General features: G+C 39.1%; 1 protein-coding gene across 2 annotated transcripts; it reads right to left on the bottom strand.

The window, feature by feature from the left end:
• Nucleotides 1-2350: 2350 nt before the first annotated feature.
• Nucleotides 2351-22445, bottom strand: si:ch211-284e13.4 (insulin receptor substrate 1-B). Of its 2 annotated transcripts, none has more exons than XM_051111101.1 (3): nt 21538-22445; nt 16412-19603; nt 2351-2720 (listed from the first exon to the last, which is right to left on the bottom strand). In XM_051111101.1, the coding sequence occupies exons 1-3, from the start codon at nt 21887-21889 to the stop codon at nt 2713-2715; spliced, it is 3552 nt and encodes a 1183-aa protein (XP_050967058.1). In that variant the 5' UTR covers nt 21890-22445; the 3' UTR covers nt 2351-2712. The 2 variants fall into 2 exon arrangements, with proteins under 2 accessions (XP_050967058.1, XP_050967059.1); XM_051111102.1 differs by having other exon boundaries at nt 21544-22445.
• Nucleotides 22446-24739: the final 2294 nt, after the last annotated feature.

The following is a 24739-nucleotide window of genomic DNA, read 5'->3' as shown; positions in this document are numbered from 1 at the left end:
CTCTCTTATTAAAACCCCTTTATACACAATTGTCATTGAATGTTTCATAGAATTAGATATACAGAAGAACAGATCAACTTTACACAGACCCCTGATTGTGCATATCAGACCCTTTTTCCCAACAATTGCAGGTACTTAAAGACAATAAAGAATATCTTCTCTTTTTTTAGTATCTTTTTTCTGGACTATATATAGATAGTCCATACCTACGGTATACATATGACCTTGGCTGTATTTCTACATCACTTAATACCATGTTAATGTTTTCTGGAAAGAAAGTCTGGGGACATACAATTTTATACACCAAACCAGACTTTATAAAATTGTCATTCTGAAGAAAGAAAAATCCCACTGCTAGAATGCAGAATCTTCAAACGTAATTCCAACTGTTCTAGAATAAAAAGCATCTTTTACAGCTGCCGTGTATTAAATAAGAGCTAATACATACAATAAGGCAATCAAAATATAGGAAAGAAAAAACATGAGGAATAAAACAGAATAGCCAAACGCGCTTCGCAGTTGGACTGGACCGACAGAAACAAACAAACACACACACACAAACACGATTTGATGGTTTCTTTGTTTTCGTAATGGTCTATCTATGAGCTGGTTAAAAAAAAAAGACATATGTTCTGCTCAGGATGAGAAGTAAACACAGAGGTTAAAACTCTTAAGGGGGCATTATTAAGGCCACCCCACATTATAATCACCACCTGTTGTTCTGTTGGTTTTAATCCTTACTACAGATTATGAAGGATGTGAACTTTCCGTGGGAGATATGCATGTTATCTGTAATCACTAACAACCACTGTAAAATTCATGTGGATGATGAGTATAAACACTGTAAGCAAATGTCACCTCTATTAAACACTTAGAAACACTGCATGTCGTATGTTTTTACATATAAATGAACCTGTATATAATATGCATAACCTAAGGAGACTCTTATTTTTACATGATAGAAAAGGCATTCATATAAGCACTATAAGGCTTCATGTTGATTCCTGGTAACTGAAGGCAGCTGTTGTACTATGTGAGACATGAGTTTACATTGGCAAAATAGGTGATAGAAAATACGCAGATTGTGCAGGCAAAAGAGAAAAATATTGGTTACTAAAAATCTGGTATTAAAAAGCATGTTTCAGTTCATGAGATCACTCATTTTCCGCATGATCAATGGTACTGTGTGAGTTAGAAATTTGGCACTAAAACAGGATCAGTTCTACATACTGTTTTTGCAAGTTACATACACTACACAAAACAAACTCCAGCTTAATTAGAAAATTGCAGAAGCCAACAAAATGAATTGTAAAATTCAAAATGTGTTTAAAATATAAATATATATATATAAAAAAAAAATCAATAAAAAAATAACAACATGCTACGTTTCAGCAAAGACAGGCACCACTGTCCAGATGGCATAAAAAGACCCTGTTCCCTTGTAACTTTTATCTTTAAATTGCAATACTGAACAAAATAAGCATAAGCAGAGGAAACTGGAGCACATTCTCTATTACAGGGCGAGTTAGGTGTGTGTGTGTAAAAAGTAAGTTGCATGAGTGTAAAAACCAGTCAGACTATCGTCATCAGGTCAGAAAATTTGATGGATATCTCCTGTTAATGTGTTAAATTTATGTAGCAGTTAATTCTGTGATTTGAGGGAGGTATAGTTTTAAATCTGAATGTGAGTGTGTGTAACTACAGTAACCTGGAGATGGAAAGTACTACATTAATACACAACCCTGCTTATAGTACTAAGGACAACAGGCCATGAATGGACACTAACACACACACACCTATCATTCATCTGATTTTGTGCTCCCAGCCATCTGATGCCACTATGCTCAGATTAATAGAAGAAAGAGTGTATTTATCTGTGTTGATGAGTAGATGCACTCACTAAAGTTTTAATCACACAGCAATATGGTATATGCAATCAGTTTGATCTTACTGTGTGTGTGTCCTTTTTTAGCAAACTGAGGCACAGCATGGCTGAGGCTTAGATGACTGATCCACACACTCACGCACATACACAAATACAGCACAGTAAGGCAATCTGATTACACAAACCATAGCAAATAAAGCTCTTTCATCTATCCAGTAGTTTTTCTTCACTTCGCTTATTTGTAACTTCTGTCTTTCCACTTTGTTCAGTATAGCGAACACAAAGGAATGGGCAAGCAAAACAACAACAACAAAAAGAAAGAAAGCATTTTTGTTATACAGAGCACATTGAGACCTGTGTAAAAATGGCTACAATCAAAAATGAGGCACTTTTATAAAAAAAGTTGTATTTATATATAGATAGATAGATTAGATATATTCTCAGTAATATTACGTCTGCTATATATTTTTGATCTATCATTATACTATTTAACATCTCTCTTACAATAATTTAAAGTACGTGGTAGAGGAAAAAAAGGAATATCATTGGCTCCTGGTTGGCAGTCAGAGTCGCAGTGGCCCTTCATAAGCAGCTGAAGGACACGTCCATCTCAGTGATTTCTGGAGGAAATGACCAATAGTCTTTTGGCACAAATTTTGTTTTGATTGGACCAATGGCAGCTAATGAGAGGAAATGTTTTTATGAGGTGTCCACTGCTGAGGGATGTGGGCAATTGCACCATTTTTCAGGACACATCAGGTGCACACACAGACAAACACACTCACACAGGAAGGACAGGTGCTGACTGGTCCGAACGCAAGAGCACATTAACAATCTGCAAAAAGAAAAACAGACAAGAAACTCGGTTAGGCATCTTAAAAGTATTTTTAAGCTAAGCACTCATAATTACAAATTATGACCTTGCAATCACAGGAAAAAAAAATACATTTAAAATATAATAAAGGAGAAGTCCACTTCCAGAACAACAATTTACAAATAATTTACTCACCCCCTTGTCATCCACAATGTTCATGTCTTTCTTTCTTCAGTCGTAAAGAAATTGTTTTTTGAGGAAAACATTTCAGCATTATAATGGACTGATATGGCGCTCCGATTTTGAACTTCCAAAATGTAGTTTAAATGTGGCTTCAAACGATCCCAAATGCGGTTGTAAATGATCCCAGCCGAGGAAGAAGGGTCTTATCTAGCGTAGAAATCGGTTATTTTAATAAAAATAATACCATTTATATACTTTTTTATGCCAAACCCTCATCTTGTCTTACTCTGTCTGGACTGTTTTTGTTCCGGTTTGTGACAGTTAGGGTATGTTGAAAAACTCCCATCTCATGTTCTCCCTCAACTTCAAAATTGCCTTATATCGCCGTTTTACCTTTTTTGTTAAGGGTGTTTGATCTTTTTTTGCATGTTCACTTTGCAAAGACTGGGTCGGTACTTCTGCAGCGATGTAGGATAATTTTGAAATGATTTTTGAAGTTGAGGGAAAAAAAACAATTGGAGTTTTTTTGACATACCCTAACTGTCTTGAGCCAGAATACACAGAGTTCAGGGAGAGCAAGGCAAGATGAGCGTTTGAGAATAAAAAGTATTTAAACTGTATTTTTTAAATGAAAATAACCGATCGTTTCGTTAGATAAGACCCTTCTTCCTCGGCTGGGAACTTTACAACCGCATTTGGGATCGTTTGAAGCCGCATTTAAACTGCATTTTGGAAGTTCAAAATCGGGGGACCATAGCAGTCCATTATATGGGGAAAAATGCTTCCTCAAAAAACATTTTTTTTTTACGACTGAAGAAAGAAAGACATGAACATCGAGGATGACAAGGGGGTGAGTAAATTGTTTTTAAATTGTTGTTCTAGAAGTGGACTTCTGTAAAGTAGAAAAGATATTTGAAATTTGAAATATATTTCACAATATTACCATGTTTACTGTATTTCTGATTAAAAATGCAGCCCTGAGCATAAGAGACTTCAAAAACATCTCAAAAAAATCTCAAAATTAATTCTTTCCAGTATTTTTGAGCTTGCAAATTTGGCCAGGAAGTTTGTTGTGCTCACTTTTTTCATAGATTAATTTGTATCATCAAAATTAGGTTTATGTTTTGCTTTCATTTGACTGTTTACAATCTCAAGGCAGCAAACACAAAATTATGTGTTTTCACAGTGTTGCCTCCAGATGTGAGTTCATTAGAGGACACTGGTGCCAGTCTACTGTACGCCATTACCTACAGTGGCAGTCTCATACTCTTAGTCTCAATGTTAAAACAAACAGCATACCAGAGGATAACATAGTCACAGAGGCACCAAACCACTTTCAGTTTAGTCTAGAGACAGGAGACAGTGGGAAAAGATTCAGATATGCACACACACGTTCAAGCGGAGAAACACACGCTTGAAAAATATCAAAAGGAAACTGAATAGACAATAATGATAATAGCGTCACTAGAAACTGATCATCACTTGGATTTTTTTTCCATTCTGTTTACTTGAGAGCCTCTCTTCTTTCTTTCTGTCTATATCTCTTCTACTCTGTATAAAAGCATCAATGAACAAGTCCCATGGGATTTTTTTTTTACCTGGAGTTCTCAATTTCTCATCTTTTTTTTTTCTCTTCACTGCACATTCACTGTCAGACATGTTTAAGAAACATCAAAATACTCTATTTCTGTTCTTTTTACTGCCGGTATTGCTGTGTGCATTTACACAAATCTGATGTCGTATTCCCGATGCCCACACACAGACGCACACATCTGTCTATATGCACAAAAAGGCCAGACGGGTTCGCAGTCAGAGATGTAGCGTAGTATGTGAACAGCCTACACACTCCAGTGAGAAGCACCTCACACTCAATCAGCACACTGCACAGTGCTCACACTGCAAACATTCCTCCCTGTGTAAAAGTGAGAGTGTGCCCACACACTGCAAACATTCCTCCCTGTGAAAGTCAGTGTAAGCTCACAAACGACAATGATTCCACCCTGTCTAAAGCTGCGGTCACGCTAGACTTTGAGCATGTGAAATTTCTATAGACACTGCAGCGTTTGTAATATGACCTTGAATTCAGGGAAATGTTTATTTACTTACTAAAATACCATTTTGTGCTTTTATGAAGTATATATTTAATTTTTCCATATTTTACACATTTTACAAAGTACCAGATCTGTAAAGTGGCATATGCACCTCACTAAAAAGTGGTGTAGTGGTAAAAAAGTATGGATTTTTCAAAGGCAGATTCTTAAATTAATACCTCAATCCTTAATGTGTGGTTACAAACATTTTGGTTACTTATTATTTAGACCTGGAGAGGGTTTAATTAAAGGTTCAGAGAAGCATTGTAAAAATAAGCATATATTTTAGGGCTGGGTTTTGACAAATTTCAAGATTAGATTCTGATTCACAAGCTTGTGTTTCCATTCCCGAATCAATTTGATATTGTTTGTTTTGGATATATATCAGGTACAGAAGGCCCACTTGTCCACTTTTCTCAAGAAAAAAATCTGTCAAATAATGCTGTAAAATATACATGACAGTCAGTTGGTACTACATTACTACTACTACTGGTACTACTATAATATCGAATGTTAAAATGAACTGACTTGTACACAAATGCTTAAATTACACTCAAAGACATTTTCAAAGTCACTCAAAGTCATAAGATGTGGTAAAATTTCAGTTGTGATGTCGGGTAACCAAAAGTCAATGTCAAATTGACATTTAATGTCAACGTTAATTTGATGTCTAATACCGACGTCAGCTCACATTGATATTTTGTGTGTAGCGAGCTAATCAAGGTCTTCAGAAATACCAGTTCTACAGGCAGGTGAGGTTTTTTTTTTTTCAAACTCTGCAGGACATTGGCACTCCAGAACCAACGTTGCCTATCCCTGGACTAGAGATTTGTGGGATTTAAAAATCGCTATTGTTGGTGCCGGTAGCTTTGTGGTTAGTGTGCTGACATATCAGCGCAAATGCGCTCACGGCGACTCGAGTTCAGTTCTCGTCTTGAGGTCCTATGCCGATCCCACTCCCCTCTCTCTACCCAATACTTTCCTTTCATCTCTCCATTGTCTGAATAATAAAGCAACAAAACCCCCCCAAAAACATAACTTATATATATATATATATATATATATATGTATAATATAATAATCTCTCCACCACCCCAATACCTCTAGTTATCAACAATTTCATTTTAGGTCATTCGAGAAATAGGCAATCTTTTGCTTTACAGTAGCCTTTGGTGTAAGTCTAATAGGTTCAAACTAATCAAATGTTAAATGTTACTCAATCTAGTTACTGTCCAATCAAATTAAATCATTATGAATATACAGAAAGTGCATTTTAATTGTTATTTTAAATTTTGATGTCTAATACCGACGTCTGCTAGCATTGATATTTTGTTGTTTTTAGCTTGTGTAACCAAAATCCAACGTTAAGTCAATTTCAAATTGACATGCAATATTGACGTCAACCCGATTTTCATAAGACTTGTTCAAGATTCATTGACGCTGCACGGACTGATCAGTGTGTGCCATTAAAGTACCACGAGAGCAATTCAAAGGCAAAGAAAAAGTCATCCGCTCTCCAATCGCTCTCACGGTACTTTGATATCATACACTGATTGGTCTGTGCAGCACCAGTGCATCTCAAACAAGCCTGTTCTCAATCAAAATGCAACATCTGTCCTGAGGTTATATTGATGTCTGCATCCTGCTGGGATATTTCTACTCCAATTCATTTTTTTGAAATATAAACATTTAAATGGTGGCTGTCATAAAAACTTGACAGATTATGGTGCATATATTTAGCAAAATGCCCCTCTCTAGAGTCTTTTCTAGCTGACTAATGAGTTTATGGTCACCAAATTTTATCGGAGTTAAATGTGACGTTGAGACACATTCTGATGTTTACAAGCTGTTATAATGACCTCTTTGCACAGTTAAAACACTGATTGAGAGACGAAACAGATATGGATTTCGGTAAGTTATACTCTTTCTTTTAACATACCTTCGGATGTTTATTCATGTTTATTTTGTGCTGAACTGGTCTTAAAATGCCTCTGCTTTATGATCAGTTCACGTGCGCTTCGTGCTGCCGTTTCTCTTGAACTGAAGTGCTACAGCAATCTGTCACTCCACATTAAACAGTGCCAAAACTAATTTAAAATCTGAGACTTTGTTTACTCAGTAAAAAAGCACAAAGCTTATTGCGATTTATTGGATGGGAGGTGCGCTACAATGTTCCGTTCATTAACTGAAAACAGGCTAGACTAATCGATTCTTGGCATTTAAAAATTGCTATCATTTCGTAATAACGATAATCAATTAAAATCGAGGAATCAATATTTTTTTAACCAGCCCTGAAAATGCTTCTAGCTTCTAACAATTTCATGTTAGGTCATTCGAGAAATAGGCAGTTACCTTTGGTGTAAGTCTTATAGGAGATTCAAACTAATCAAATCTTAAATGTTACTGAATCTAGTCACTGTCCAATCAAATTGAATCATTATGAATTTACAGAAAATGCATTTTTATTGTTGTTTTAAATTTTGAATGCATTGACGGGGATGTAAAGGTTGGCTGATATTCTGAAGACAGACAAATATTTAAAAGAGTCATAGAACAACCCTAGTGAAAAATAAATGTACTAAAATGTATTTAAAATACATTTTTTTCATGCCAAGTATATTACAAATCCATTTACATATTATGTACTTAACAAAAATACCCTGTAATTGTACGTTTAGTGTACTAAACTGGTATATTTAAAGTCTGCTAAATTGGAATGACTAATTTTGTACTCATTGCACTTTAATTGTGCGGAAGTAGTGCTGAAGTCCAACTAAAGATATACTTAAGCATGTTTGATTGTGCTAAAGTGGAACTATTGCAAATATACTTTAGCATTTAAAGACAGATCTTATTTAAAGATCTTACAATTCTCATCAATAGTAACATTAAAACATAATTAAGGCTTAATATTAAGAAATATGCATTGTGCACAAGCAGTACTCTAAATAAAGTTTCATTACAATTTTTATATCAGTAAGACTCGAGCGATATGTCAGTAAATATGTTAATAGACAAACTATACTTAGTATAAAATAAATGCATTTTAAATATATTTCTTTTTTGCTTGGGAAATAATGTGAGTTCAGCTAAGCTCAATATCCTGTAAATTAGAGAAAGCACGAAGTCATTAGGACACACAAATGGCACCTATGAGAATATTCCACCACTACCATGCTACAGTACAAAATGAATAGATCATTTCTGTACATACAAACATATGCACACAGAGTGACTCCACCACCTCATGAAAACTTGGAGGAGGAGTGAAATGTCTTGAGTAAAAGATAAACACATCCAACTGACTATAGTAAACTACTAGACCATTTTACTCTGGATCACAACATTGTCTCTCCATCCTGAATTGATGGCTCCCTTCTCTCCTCTCTAACAGACCAATACCATCATTGCCAAGTAGAGAGAACAGACATGAGTAAGACGAACTCAAAGACACAGAGGCTGGGATAGACGTGTGCTAGTGAAGAGAGACACGTAGAGAGTGGTTTCCATGTGTTTGGGTCTGTTTATGTACTTTGGGAGGCGTGTGTAAGGAAAAATTGTGATAGAGAATGTTGTATGGATCTGTGAAAGAGGACTTGCCAAGCAGAGTGCGACTTAAGTTTGAAAGGCCAAGAGAGAAAAAACTGGTCTTTGAGTGTTTGAGTGTATGTGCCAAATATATGAATTATCGTATATTAAGGCTCAGAATGGCATTTACAGTGTACTGCATTTAAGATGCCTATATATATTCATTACCATTCAAAACTTTGGGGTCAGTAACATGCATTAAACTGATCAAGCGTGACAGTAAAGACATTAAGTGTTATAATGTTGCAAAAGTTGCTGAAATATTCAATATTACTATTTTTACTGTATTTTTGATTCAACAAATTCAGCCCTGGCGAGCATAAGAGACATTAAAAACTTTTTTACACTCATTGTTGATACATGTGATCAGTGGGCAGAAATCAAGGCACGCAATAATCGTCAAGACACATTTCTAAATGACACTTTCTAAATAATAAAAAAAACATTTCAGCTATATCTATAAAGAACAAGGTAATTAAAGGGAATAAAAAGAATACTGCTCAAGATGACATCACTATCTCCATCAGCAATGCTATTTTATCTCCCAATAAAAATGCTAATTTGTGACATCACTAGTAGTGGGGAGGTTGCATCCCATGGTTCTTGGAAGAGCCCCACACATTTGCTGTATATGTGTGTGTGAACTGGCCAGCTGCCACCTTCACCTTACTGTATGAAATGCCACAGACTCTCTAGAGCAATGAAATGAATCCAACAACACACACACACACACACTCTGAACCTTACTATATCAGCAGTCTAAACACACTCACACTCACACACACACACACACACACACACACAATATAACTCTCTCTTTCTCATTCTCTAAACTAGCAGTCTAACTATGCCTATACCCACTCCTGCTCTGAGTGCATACACATGAGTGAGTGTTTGTGTGACAGTATGTGTGTGGATGGTTTGTTAACAGCAGACAGATCAATTGGCTCTGCTCTCGGTACACCCACTTGAGTTAACCATAATCTCCCTGCAGACAAGCACCTACCCACACACATATACCCATATGCATATACTCACACACACACACAAACCCATTCTCTCCTAGACATACACAAACACACACACAAACACACATATATACACATGCAGATGGTGTTTGCTTAACATAAATAGTAACATATCTCCCACTGTCAGTCTTTTACAGTCTCATCAGTTGAGAGGCTATGAAATCGAATTTTACCAATTCAAAGGTGAATTCACAAATTAAGTGGATTACTTAATTACTAAAATTAAGCAATATTTACTAGAATATGTACATACTAAAACATGAAATATTCATTGGCAGGTGAAAAAGCCCCAGCTTAAGAACTATTGGCAGCCTAACTGAAGTTGACATTAAAGGGGTCATGAACTGAGAAACCAAAATTCCCTTGATCTTTAGACATAAGAGGTCATTGTACTATAAAAAAAAACATCCTGTAAGTTTAAGAACTCAAAACTTTGTTGTTAGTCTAAAAACAGCTTATACTGAAGGCAGTCTGCCAAAACGACAGCTGTTGGAATGTTCTACTCTGTGATATAATAGTGTGGATAAGCACCGCCTCCGTAGCTTTAGATCAACGCCTGCTTTGACATCACTGCCTGTTTAGCCCCACCCACCGATTCATGCCTGTAGTGTTTACGAGAGAGGCCAAAACACAGGTCTAAGCAGAAACCAAATGATAAAGATGGCACAGAATACAAGAAGAAGCTGTGCAGTGCCAAGTTGTGGAAAAACAGAGTTTACGTTGCCTTCCTTCTAATACCAACATTAGAAAGGAGTGGATGAATTTTATTTTAAAAAGAAGATCTAGACCACATCAGTAAGAACTCTGCCCTTTGTTCACTTTAATTTTAATCGCAGACTCGTTTGAAAACAAGTCACAATTCGACATTTTTAAAAAGATTGAAACTAAAAGACAATGCTGTGCCGACTATATTGGATCCAACAGTGATGTCCCACAACACAAGTGTGAGTAACTGTTTCCATTACATTGTCACTATTGCTTTGTCTGTTATTATATATCGTTTGATATGTATTGAGTTATTTATGTGTTTTTGACCTAAATCACAGCAGAGTCCATCTATGAAGGATGTAGGCTGTCAAACATACACAACTGTTAGCCAATCATAGCAGTGGGCGTTTACTTCAGAGTCTACAATCAACCACGCCAATTCAAATAGAGCGTTCTGATAAGGGGGCTTAAAAACAGGACAAAAAAATAGCATATTACTTCTAAGTTATGATGTCTTTTGATGTATAAATCTTGATAACATTATAAGTGGACCTCAGAGAACAGTACAAAATTAAAAAACATAGGCAGTTCATGACCCCTTTAATTTATCATCATTTATTAACAGTCAAACAGAAGCAAAATCTTACTTTCCTGCACAGATTAGGTCCAACCTGCCTCTGACAAACCTGTCAGTAATTCTCAAGTAATCCTGAAGACTTGATTAGCTGGTTCAAGTGTTTGGTAAGGATGGCCACATAATGTGTATCAATATGAACACTTTTAACATTTCTGGGGTTTTCTGTCATAGTTGGGAAAACTCCTAGTGGTGAATGGAAACTACAGCACATGTGCATTTGCACACACACACACATACATATTTTGATTAATGACACAGTAAAAGTTGCAAAACTATATATATATAGATATATATATGAAGAGTTCAGATGCAAAACCCCCTAAAAGCCATCTTGGTCAAAAATGAGATAATGATACATGTGTATCATATATAATGAGTGAATGCTCTCAACTCATATTATACGTCCATGAAATACTTTTACCTCATACTCGCTAAAATCCCAGCCTCAGCCCAATCGAAATTACCGGTACTTAGGTAGAAACCTGTACATCAGAGCCTGATAAAAATGCGTTTTTTTTAAAGAAAGACGTCAGATGGATTTAGAGGCTTTTGCATTTGAACTCTTCATATATATATATGTATATATATATATGTGTGTGTGTGTATGTATATATGTATATATATACACGCTGGATACTTTTATAAATATCTCTTTATCATATAAAGATCCACTGGACATATAAAGATCTCTAGGACCATGGTTTATTGTAACTATTATATATTAAACTAAATAACACATTTTAATTTTATTAAAAAATGCATGGCAGTAGTAACCAGATCTGCAGGAGAAACAGTTGTATGGTTGAGGGTCTGTGACTGTCAGTCTAGATTTGACACCTTTGCTGACCTTGACCTTAATGAGCATGTACAGTATATATATGTGTGTGATACTGTCAAAGACTTGAGGATGGGTGCTGAAGCTCTGGCTGACAAGGAGAGACTGAGGGAGAAAGACAGACAAGCAGGGGGGAGAAAACGAACAACACTCTCATTAGTATCACTAAGGAAACGAAACGGATGAGTCTTCCTTTGACGCAGGACAAATCAAAAGTCCAAAATAAGCATCAAATCTTTTCTTTTACACTACAAAACCATGTTTTTTCATGTCATAGAAATTTCTAGGTGTGAACTAGATTAAACAAGGCTCAAAACGTCAAAATATAACCTTCAAAAGGTCAAGCATGTATATTAACATTACAGTTAAAAACAACTGCATTAAGTTCAAAGCCTAGAGCTTCAGAGTTAAATCCTAGTAAACACCAACTTTAACAGGGTTGTTGTGATTCAGTAAACAACTCTCAGATAAAATTTTAGTCTGTTCCTTAGGAAATACTTTCAAAGCGTGACACTTTAAAATATTATTTACAAAATAACTGGTTTCTGTTAAGCCACATTATTATACTACTAAACTACATTTTTTTCTGTTCAGAACTGTACTGTTAGATGTATTATTTAATCTAATTTTAATCTGACTTTATTTACCTTAATCTTATTGTTTTTATTATTTTAATATTTTTACACTTATTTTCTCAAAACCTTCCCGCAGACCCCCCCTAGCACTCCCTTGTTGCCCCCTGGGAATCGACGGACTCCTCTTAAAAATCCCTGTGCAAGTTTAAGGCTCAATGATGACAGAATTCTAAACAAACTTTAAAAAAAATTAAATGTTGTAAAATTTGGACATTTTGTGATCACTACATTATTTGTATTATGATGCAGCATAGGCCTCTGAATAAATTACACTGCTCCTTTATTCAGTGGATTTTGCTTCTTCAGGTCTAATAAGGTTGCAGGATCAGATGTAGACTACAAAGACCTTCTAATGCAATTCATATAACAGAACAAAACAACCAAAAAAATAAAAACCACAAGACGCAAAATCAGCACATGAAAGCAGCTTATGAAAGGAGAGCACAGATTTAAGCTTTAACAACAAATATGCATGCAGACAAAAACATACCGATCCTAAACTACAGCCCCATGAGAGGTGTGTTACTGGGAAGAGTTACACAGAGGATAATTTTTTTCCCTCAATTTTTTAACTGATGATAATTCTAGCTGGGTAATGAATCACTGCACATACACAAAAAACACTGCCATGCATTAATGCTAGTGTGAGTAAATGCCCTCCTTCAGGTCCACTATAAAGGAATGTATTCTCCTCCGGACTGCTGATGGGTCGGCTAGATTACAGCTCCTCTGACCTACAGCAACCTGCTTGTCTAGACAGCTTTGGGTCGGAGCAGATTCCCCTCTTCTTAGCACTACTGTGGTGACTGGGTTTGTATGAGGTAAAGCCTTCAGAGCGTCACTTTGAGTCATACAATACCCTGCATTGACGCTCTGACTCCTTGTCTGTCTCTGTTAATCTTTCTCTGTCTATCAAGTCTCAACCTTACTGTCTTTCAGAGGCCACATACTCTCTGTTAATCCATTCTTTTGTTTTCTGGTGTCATCTTTCTTTCAACCACTGAAAACCTTTCTTTGTCTTTCATACTATTCCTCTTATACAATTTCCAATTTCCACCCCCGCACACTTTCTACCCTGATGGTAAGTAGTTTAAGTAAGATGGTTTTCAGGATGCTTATCAAGCCTAGCACTGAAGTAAACTGCAAAGTCAAGGATACACCTTGACATTTCTTTCTTTTTAAACTTCTGGACAAGGCTAAATCTTCTTTTTTTTTAATTCCCTGCAAATCTGAGGTATGTGAGTTATGGAAGCTGGGATGCTTGCACAAAGTAGTGGTGCATGCTATGTCAACACAATCAATGTTGAACGCACCACAGAGCCACAGTGTTTAACTATTTTGGAGAAATCATGTCGTTCCAAACCCGTAAGTTCTTCATTCATCTTCAGAACACAAATTAAGATATTTTTGATGAAATCCAAGAGCTTTCTGACCCTGTATAGACATCAACGTAAATGACACGTTCAAGGCCCAGAAAGGTAGTAAGGACACAAAGATAACAAAAACAATTTTATTTAACAATTTGTTTTCTTTCGTGTCAGCCACATGTTCACAAGAGTACCGTGACGCATATGTGTGGTGCTGCTGACCCAGCATTCTAACGTAGAACCCGGATGCGCTGCTCCTTGTTTTCAAGCAGCGGAAGATGCACGCTGTACATTAAACATGCTGTCTTTGTAAACATGTCTGAAGATTTTGACAAAGAGGATGGCCTGAATTTTTTCCCCCAGCCTTACTTATTTGAACCAGAATATACAGATGATTAACTAAGAGAGATGGGCATTTTATGACAGAATGCCGACTTCTGCATCAACAGCACCACAAGCATGTGCTGTGGTACTCTATTTTAAAGTGATAGTTCACCCAAAAATGAAAATTTGATGTTTATCTGCTTATCCCCCAGGGCATTGAAGATGTAGGTGACTTTGTTTCTTCAGTAGAACACAGACGAAGATTTTTAATTTAAACCTTTGAATTCTGTCAGTCATATAATGGCAGTCAATGGGATCCACGACTGTGAGAGTCAAAGAAACATACACACAAAACCAAATTAAACCCTGCGGCTCATGACGATACATTGAGGTGTTAAGACACAAAACAATCAGTCTGTGCAAGAAACTGAACAGTATTTATATAATTTTCTACCTGTGATCCACCGCAATGTCCAACTGTCCTGAGCGCATTCACAACAGCCAGTGCGTGACGCGTCAAGGTGCTTTAGCATATACAAGAGCAAGCAACCATAACTTCAGCCGATCAGGGTCAAAAGTTGGGAGTCTGTGAAAAGTCAACACTCCCAGATGAGTTCACGCAAGCAAACCTAATCTTTTCGTTTTTAATCAGTTGCAACAACAAGGATGAGCACAAGTAATTACTGCTTTGAGTAGCCGTCGTACCCACAATCTCACAGTGTAAACAATGAGTTACGTATACGCACGACAGGTCGCTTCCGTGCATGCGTCTACTATGCCAGAGCACGTTGACGCGTCACACGCCGACTCTTGTGAACACGCTCAGGACAGTTAGACATTGCAGTGGACCAGAGGTAAAAAAAAAATATATAAATACAGTTCAGTTTCTTATACAGGCTTGATTGTTTCGTGTCTTAACACCTCAATGTATCTTCACGAGCCGCAGGGTTTAATTTGGTTTTGTCTGTGTATGTTTCTTTGACTCTCAAAGTCATGGCTCCCATTGACTGCCATTATATGACTGACAGACTGCAACAGTTTGAGTTGAAAATTTTCGCTTGTGTTTTACTGAAGAAACAAAGTTACCTGCATCTTGGATGCCCTGGGGGGTAATAAACATCAATTTTTCATTTTTGGGTGAACTATCCCTTTAATAATGTTCTACTACCTTTCAGGGCCTTGAACGTTTCAGTTGCGTTGCTTTCTATTTTTTTTTTATATCTTAATTTGTGTCCCAAAGATCTTACGGGTTTTAAACAACATGGGGGAGAGTATTTAATGACAGAATTTTAATTTTTGTGTGAACTATCACTTTAAGACATTTTGGGTGAACATTTAATTTTATGCTGACCAGGGATCAGGTGGAGTATTAAGAACCACTGGATTATGCTGACCTGAAGCATGTGACAAGAGCAAAAGAAACCACTCATTGACGAGTCGCTTTAAGACAGCTATATGCAGCAGCTCTGTGGTCAATAGCATGTCTCTGAGTGTAAAGTAAATTCCACATGAAAATCATGTCCTTACTCCCAATTTATAGCCGAAACATTTAATAAAGGATTGAAATTTGAGTAGTACATTCTTGATGTCTATATGTTACAGAGAGAGATAGAAGGTCAAGATGAAAGACTTAGAGGAAGGAAAGGAGAGAGAGAAAGAGAAAAGAGGAGAGAGATGAGTACAAGCAGAACCACATTCAGGAACATTTTCAGCAAGACTGAAGTTAAATAGCCATAATTATCTACAATCACAGTGAGTTAAATATATATGCGGATACAGGGCTGCTCAGAGGTATCCCTTATAAACACTTAGACAAGCCACAAATATGCTATATTCCCTATCCACACTCATCACAGGCACAAACATGCATATGTCTGTACTCACACTGCCCTCACCATGCGCTCATGAACTGTAACAAACACACACACTCACAACCAACAACCTAAATGATCTGTGGTTAATACTTCAACGCAGAAGCTGTCAGATTCTTCTTACACTCCACCTCCCCTTCTCTAATGGAACCAGGCAGAGAACAGTCCAAATACAGAACTAGTCCTCTTACAATATTTACTGTTGTTCTATAACAAAGGAAAGAGAGGAGTGAGGCCCCAAAATAACCCTTGAAAAGCCTGTTACCATCACTGTGAGCCTTAGTAGGAAATATTTTGAAATTTCCCACAGAAATAGACTGACTAACAAATGACTGCATCTATGTCTTGAATAAACACTGGAATAGTATGTTGATGGAGAAGCAAACACACAGCTTGGGCTGCGGTAATGCAGTATATAAAGTTTAGTAGAAGGACAATGCTTTTACCTTTGCTGTCCTTCCTGCTGCTCTGATGAACTCTCAATTCATCTGATTTGATGAAATCAATGCTGGCATATGTGTTGATGCTGGAGCTGGTGTTTCCTCCTGCTCCACCCAATCCCCCAGTCAACCCTCCTACTACAGGAGAGAAAAATGAATGAGGGCCAGAGGGTCCATCCACACTGGTTTGATTCTTCTTACTGACCAAGTCCAAATCAATGTAGTTCAGGCCTTGCTCTAGGGTTAAGGAAGATGCCTGAGCAGCAGGAAGGTTTGCTACTCCAGGGCTGGCACACTTTGGAGAGGGTGGCTGATTATTAGACCAAAGGTTGCTCTCTAATCCTTGCTGTCGTGGTGGACCAACATGTGGAGTTTCAGAAAAAGGAGAAGGGGAAGCTGAAGGAGAGAGGGGGTGAGTTGGGGGAGTGATGAACGTCTCTGAGCGATGCCGCCTTCTCGCTGTTGATTCAGCCCTTACTAGACGGGCACCCTGATCCACACTTGAAAAAGCCTTGGGTGACGGAAAATTCATGTTATGCTCCTGCTCCATGGAGGATGGCAGAGGTGTTTGGCCAGCTTTTGGGGACTTGGATGTTGTATCTGCACCCAATCCAAATTTCATCTCAGTATAGTCTGTAAAAGGAGCAGCGACCACATCTGTAGATGTCAAGCCTGTCATGCTGCTCTTCCTGAGTCCCATTTCTACTTCTTGTTCTACTTGAGGAGCTCTGTTGATCTCCTCTCTGACCTTTGGGGCAGGTTTAAAAGAAGAGAGGGTCGTGAGAGAAGAAGGTGAGTTACCCAAGTCCATGTTTACATATTCAGACGATAAAGAGATGGAGGTGGAGAGGGGTGCTGAAAAGCTCCGAGGAAGGTTGGCAGATCCACCTTGACATGGCTGTGGTCGGTGAAAGGCTCTTTGATGTCCTTGTGCCATAGAGTTCCCTGGCTCAGCTGTAGTCCTCCCCTTGTTATGTCCTCCTCGCTCACCCTGATATACAATGCTTACATACTCTCCAGGACTCTGGGATGCAGTTGGGAGCAAAGTCTCTCTGACTCTTGGCAACGTATTGGCTTTGGACATATCCACAAAAAAACTGGATGACTTGTCCTTCCTTGACGGTAAATGACCCTGTTTCTGAACACCTGGCCCACATCTCTGCTGGTGATGGTGTTGGGCCGAAACTTTGGGGTGAGCGCCCCCTACCCTGTGTCCTCCGCTCAACCTAGTTGCTCTTCCCACTCCACCAACAGACAGAGACAGCGACCTGTCCTCAAGGCTTTCACTGCTAGCTGAACTAGAGGAAAAAGAGGATGAAGACAGAGAGAGTTGTCCACCACCACCTGAGCCCACAGGAGCATCCCCTCCACAATGGTAACCACTGTGCCCAACTTTTCCTCCAGCTTCACCCCTACCCATACAAACCCGGTCCAGATCATCCTCAAAACGGGTTGAGAGGGTGGTGTGTTTGTATGAACGTGGCAGCGAAAAATAAGAATAGACCATCTTTGGCTGCAGAGGTTGCTGCTCTGGGTGTGATGGAGGAGTACTGCAAGCTGACCTGGCACTTATAGGTGACATGTTCATGTAGTCGCTGCCTGCCCGACTCTCCATGCTGCCTCTGCTGCCCCAAATGCATCCACTTAGGCCATGTAAGTCTGGTGAGCAGCTGCTGTTAGGAGACATCATCATGTAGCCCTCATTGATGGGTAGGCGGATGTGCTGAGGGGGTGAGACACTGCTGTTGGGGGTCATGGCCATGTATTCATCTCCACCCTTTGGCACTACATCTGAACCAGAAACTGACAGTGACAATGAAGCAGGGGGTGCCGTAACGCCTGGTAGCATAGACATGTATCCACTGTCAATTGAGGAGTCTTCGGGCCCTCCTTTAGTACTGACACCTTTATCTGCTGAGTTTTCCTGCACCAGTGATGTTGTCGCTGAACCCCCTGAGCCTCGGCGAGATGTGAAAGACTCTCTGCTTGCACTGCGTGACATCACTGCATAGTCTTCTTCATCCTCTTCTTCTTCCTCCCTGCGGCGCGGGACCAAACGCTCTTGGGTAGAGGTGGGGGGTAGGGAAGCACGCTTGCTGAGCAGCCTGCGCTCAGCCTCACACTCACGACTAGATGAACGACGAAGCACCCTGCGTCCATGAACACGTTTGTGGGACCCTTCTCGGTGACCCATCAGGATATAACTGGCTCCACCTTCAACAAGGGCAGCAGGGAGTCCTGTGGCTAGCAGGGAGTGCTCTCCGGGGCTAGAGCCGTACTCATCTGATGAACCATAATCACTGGGTGATCCCGACATGGAGACTCTCTGAGGAATTCGAGCGTAAGTGCAGATGGGAACTGTTCCAAAGGCAGCTCCACCCAACCCACATTCTGACCCATGTCCAGAGCTGGACGAGAGGCTGGGGGCTGGGGAAGGTGCAGGGTTGGGGGTGTATCGTGCTAGGCTGAGAGTGATCTTTGCTGGAGTGGGTGCTCGTGTAGGTTTAGGCCTCAGGGTTGGGGTAGTTGAGCAGGATGAACCATTGAGACTCGGACTTGTGCTGAGCGCCGTTGCTCTGCCACCTCCATCATCTGTACGAGCCCCAATGCTGGCCGTCCGTGACCTAGAGAACCCGTGCCGTGGAGTCGGAGACGTATTGCTGTTGGAGGCTCCAGGGGTTTCCGTTCTAGCACGTCTGGAAAAGCCAACCTGTGAAGGTGGCAGATTCGGGTGGTGTCGTCTAGAAGGTACACTGATAGGGTTAGAGGCAGTTCCTCCTCCACAGCTCACACCAACAGTCTGGGATTTGCTTCGTTGACGAAACTCCTCGCTCAGAGCCTTCATGGCCTCAAGAAGGGTCTCATGCATGTTCTGCGCCACCACTGAATCCTCTACTTGCATCCAGAACTCACCAGGACCTGTCATGGCAGAACGACCCACTTCAATGAAAAAGAAGTTCTCTGAGTGGCCACAGCGTCGCACATTCATTAACTGGAGAACCACAGCTGCAACATCAGAGTTGAGTTTGACAAAGTTGACTGTTTTGTCCGTCAAGCAAAGTCGGTAGATTCCAACTAGATTCCTGGCCTGGCCCAAACCTTTAGGCCAGACTTTAACTTGCCAGACCTCCTTAAAGGCAGGGCCGGGGGAAGGCAGTCCACAGTCTCCGCCACTGCCACACTCATCAGGAGTCTTACCTACAAATATAAAATAAAAAATAGAAACACAATCAAAAAAATGAAATAAATATGCATTTATTTAAAGGAATTATAATGTGTTTTGCACTGTGTTGATTGTGTCTGTCTACTCACAGACGTAATTTAAACATTACATTTCTAACTTCAAATTAGAATTGTTACAAAATGTTATGTTTTTCCATAAGGCACACTATTAGTTGAAGGAAGCTTTGCGTTATTAGCTAATATGAAGAAAATAAGTCACTTGCTGGTTACATCCTGAAACTTAGGTTGAATTTCATAAGAGGAAAAAGCGAATACAGTGATATACATATATGACCCTGGACCACCAAAAGCAGTCATAAGTAGCATGGGTATATTTGTAGCAATAGGCAGCAATATACTGTATGGGCCAAAATTATCGATTTTTATTTTATGCCAAAAATTATTAAGAAATTAAGTAAAGATCATGTTCCATTAAGATATTTTGTAAACTTCCTACCAAAATTATATCAAAACTTAATTTTTGATTAGTAATATTCATTGCTAAGAACCTAATTTGGACACCTTTAAAGGCGATTTTCTCAATATTTAGATTTTTTTGCACCCTCAGATTCCAGATTTTCAAATAGATGTATCTTGGCCAAATATCGTCCTATCTTAACAAACCATACATCAATGGAAAGCTTATTTATGAATACAGCGTTGACCCTTATGACCGGTTTTGTGGTCCAGGGCCACATATTTAGAGCAAAATGTTATGAAGTGCCTTTTCTAACCCAGTGTTGTCTTCCTAGTAGAGCTGCCATGAAAAACACTCTATTTAATTAAATATAAATACATATATTTCAATTAGGTCATTACCACAATTATTTAATTTGATCCTCACCTAGGTTTTGTACAGGTCAAAAGGGCAAACGTTTATTAGATACATTTGTGACAGTGTTCAGCTAAAACAAGAAAGTAGCCCTGCAACCAAACCAGTCAGGTCAGGACTAATTTTGACTGATTTGTCTGTAATATACTGACTGGTTGTAACTGATTTGTTTGCATACCATTCGATTTTATTAGAGTTTATTTGGCCAGTGTTGCACATGCATATTTTGTAGCGTGCTTGTAAAAGAACGGAGAACATTAAAGATGCTCTCCGTGCCGTAGCTTGATACAAAGACCACAGCCAAATGAATCCATTATAGCCTTTACGGACGCTTATCAAACAGAGAAAGGGTTATAGAAACGCTTGCTCGGCACCTAATGTCTCCATATCATCACGCTGATGGCCTGCTGTTCAACCCGGTGATCGGTTCATTCAACGGCGGGGTGGGGGGATCATATTCTACCAAAACACGAGGGATGGGGCAAGCGGAGACCCGTATTCCAATAAACACGCACGGCTGCCGCGGCTCCCCTCCCCGGCAGAATCGCTATGACAGAAATGTAGGTTACACGCACAACATGCACAAATGTGTAGAAAAACAAAAACAGTCGTGAGCGCTGCAGCAGCGTCCGCTGCACAATGCGCCACTCTTGCGCTACGCACTGTAGTAGTTCTGTCTAGTGATGTGAGCATTTAAATATCGACCCTTCTGCATCTCGATTTTCTATAAACAGTCTCAATAAAATCAAATTGCGAATTCGTCAATGTATAAATACACTGAATGGCTGTACAAAGCATGCACCGTAATCAATCTGGCCATTTTAATACCGCGTGCGTCCACATTTCCAGGTGTGGTGGCTACATTAAACAGACGGGTGGGGTAGAACGTGCATTTGAATCCAAACCGCTTTGCAAATATAGATCCACTGAAGCCAAGGGGGCTCCCTTCATCAACACGCAAGTTGATGGGCAGGTTAAGCAACTACAACCACCAAGGTCCATGCTGCAGCCTATATATGTGAATGACAGATCATTTACGAATTCGACTCAATGGTACAATCATAATTTTCTAGCTCACATTTACATTGTAGATCCAGCATGGCCTGGTACCATTCGTTTTGGACCTCCTCAGTGTCCGCGGCTATGGCAAAGCTCTCCCCGCGGGTATACAGCACTATCATGTGCTTGTTCTTTGAATCTGCCCGTTTGTTGATGTTGAAGCAAGAGTCCAGGTTCACTGCTTTCTTTGGGACTGGTGACTTGCTTCGGAATTTCTTTTCGTTTTCATAATATTCGAGTCTGGCCGGGCCCTGCTCCGAGGCAGCCCGGAGAACGAAAAAGCGCCGGTGCATAGATTTCTGCTTGCGGAGATAACCGCTTTTCCGCACGTCCTCGTAGCTCTGCTGCTCCATCGCCGCCTGGTTCTCCATTGCTGGGCGAGTTGTTTGTTTTCTATCCACCGATGTCTGCCTAAAATCTGTGGGATGTTTTACATTTGTTCATGACAGCAGCAGTTCTCTTCTCTCTCATCATGCAATCAAGCGCCCTCGAGGAGAGCCCAAATAAGCGCTCTAGCTTGTTTTCCTCCTGGTCCAGCTTGTATGGTGGTGTGCACCCAGGCTCCACTGACAGGCGTGCACATGCGGCATGCGACGTCTGCACTAGCATGCAGTTCTGCTGTGTATCATTGCAAGCGTACCAGAATTGTTTACTGTACAGCTCTAGCCCGCACACTCGGATGCCCCCCTCTGCCTGTGCGTCTATAAGACTGGTAAACCCGTTAATGCCAGTTCATGTACACGGTGTACGCTGAGCGGAACCGAGACCGAATTGATTTCGGTGATGTCTGGAGGTGGATTCGTTCAACGAGACACTTCAGCATCCTCTGGGTTTAATTAACACATTTCACGTGCCAGATTTTCTATTCCACATAAAGGCTTTTTTTATTGGCAGTTTGTGGAAATTGGATATGGCAATTTGTAGGAAATGCATGTCGGATTTTTTAAAATTATTTTTTCAAGGAAAATGTACACATGATTCTGTTTTTCACGTAGTAGTGCATTTTTTAATTATTAAATGCGGAATCCCCTTCTCTCCGGTCATTGGCAAGTCTCTTGCGCTAGTGCATCCCTCATAGCGAGGCGTTTGCGACACCTGTTGGTTGCCTTTTGCAATTTTTGTGTCCGTGCAATACGGTGAAACTCGCTTGCCAGTTTATCACATGTGTCAAGGAAGTAGACGAATATTAATGCTGACCGAATTAATGCTGATGCAAAATCCCTCTGTGCAGTTTGCGAAAATGCATAAACATAATCTAGATTCAACATGAACATGAAACAGACTCATAAAATTTGCTCTGGTGAAAAAAACAGCATATGCTGGTAGGCATGTTTTGATGCTGAGATGCTCGTTAGGTATGTTTTGGTGCTGGTTTAAGCTGGTCCTTTGCTGGTTTTTGCTGATCCTTTGCTGATTTATGCTGGTCATGTTGCTGGTCAAAGACCAGCATAAACCAGCACCAAAACATACCTAACCAGCATCCCAGCATCAAAACATGCCTACCAGCATATGCTGGTGAAAACGATCAGTTTGTACTGAAAAGAGATGCGTATAGACTGGTTTTTTCTTATATGCCAAAAAATCATTATATAAAGTAAAGATCATGTTCCACGAAGATATTTTGTACATTTCCTACTGTAAATATATCTAAACTTTGATTAGTAATATGCATTGCTAAGAACTATTTGGCCAACTCCAAAGGCAATTTTCTAAATATTTTGATTTTTTGCACCCTCAGATTCCAGATTTCATATCCTAACAAACCATACATCTATGGAAAGCGTATTTATTGCTTTTTAAATGTGTTTTAAAAAACTTCCACAAAAGGTTCCAACATAGCACAACATGTGACACCTTTGAAAAACGCACAGCATAAAGCATTTAATTGTTGCTTATGTTATAGTTATATTTTACATAATGCTAAAGAATGTTAGCTACATAATAATTTCGCAGTAAGAGATGATATCAGACTTCCGCAACCCCAACCTTTTTACCTGTCAAGCAAAAAAAAAAAAAAAAAAAAAACAGCATCCTCAGCAGCATCCGTTTTCAAACCTTATTCTCTCACCTCCTTTCAGCGTAGAAAAGTTCTACTAGTATCTGTTTTCATTTAGCTTCTTTGTTGTTCTGTGGCTTTTTGGTCTCTTTTTCTCTGTCCTCTATTTCTTTTTAAAATGTTTGGCTACTTACACAGTTGTTGACAGATGTGATAATACCCTCCAAACTGAGGAAAATGCTCCAAAAGTAACTGAGCGCCCAACTTCCGGCTCCCTTGAATGGGCTTGCACACTGTGGACGCTCAAAACGGCAGCAGAACGCGACTCAGAAGACTTGGACAAAGAACAAAGGATCTCACAGCGGTCCCGTTTTTTGGATTATCGAGAGATTCGAGATTAGGATTCCTGTTAAGGAGTTCGGCGTAATAGTAAAGTTATTTTACAGTTTATTTCATTTAGCTAAGGCCCCCTAGCGGTCCCTCGGTTAAAAAGAACCACTGAGAGGGCACGATTGTATTGACGTGAAACTTACCATCATCATGATGATGATGTCTATAAATCAATGAATATAAAAAACACTTTAATTTACTGAAATATAATAAACTAAACGCATTTTTCGTCCAACCCTGTACAACTTGTACAGCCTTGCTGAATTTCAATAAACTATACTATTTATACGTGGTCGTTTTGTTGGGGAAATTATCACATTCACACATGCAAATGAAAAAAAAAGAAAGCCACTATTTACTATATTCCAAAAATGATTAAACGTTTCATCACCAAAAAAGTAGAGCGCCTGAAAATATGCTTATCTAGGTCAAAATATTTACTATTTTAGTGCTGTCCTGATTTACATTTTTGTTGATGAGTACATTCCAGGTCAGGTACTGCTAATTTTACATCTTAGTAAATGTTAGTACGTTTCTTGTCTAACAATGTATTTTTTGCTAGAAAAAGAAAAACAAATGAATACGTTAAAATATATACAACGCGGACTCTGACTACTGAGTTTCCCGGAGTTTTATTCAGTCCATGTATATTGGACATTTTACCTGTATTAACGACAGTTAATCATATGTTTTATATGTATTATGCTTGTTTGCTTTGAGCGGTTGAATGAGATCGATTAAAAATAAGTACAAGTAAATACAAATAACTACAAATGTTCAGTTGTTTGAACCGCACGCAACGAAGGGAACGTTTTGGTTGGCCAACTACTAAACA

Source organism: Labeo rohita, chromosome 5 (genome assembly GCF_022985175.1).
Source record: "Labeo rohita strain BAU-BD-2019 chromosome 5, IGBB_LRoh.1.0, whole genome shotgun sequence".
Taxonomy (NCBI): Eukaryota; Metazoa; Chordata; class Actinopteri; order Cypriniformes; family Cyprinidae; genus Labeo; species Labeo rohita.
This window is presented reverse-complemented; position numbering and strand designations above follow the sequence as displayed.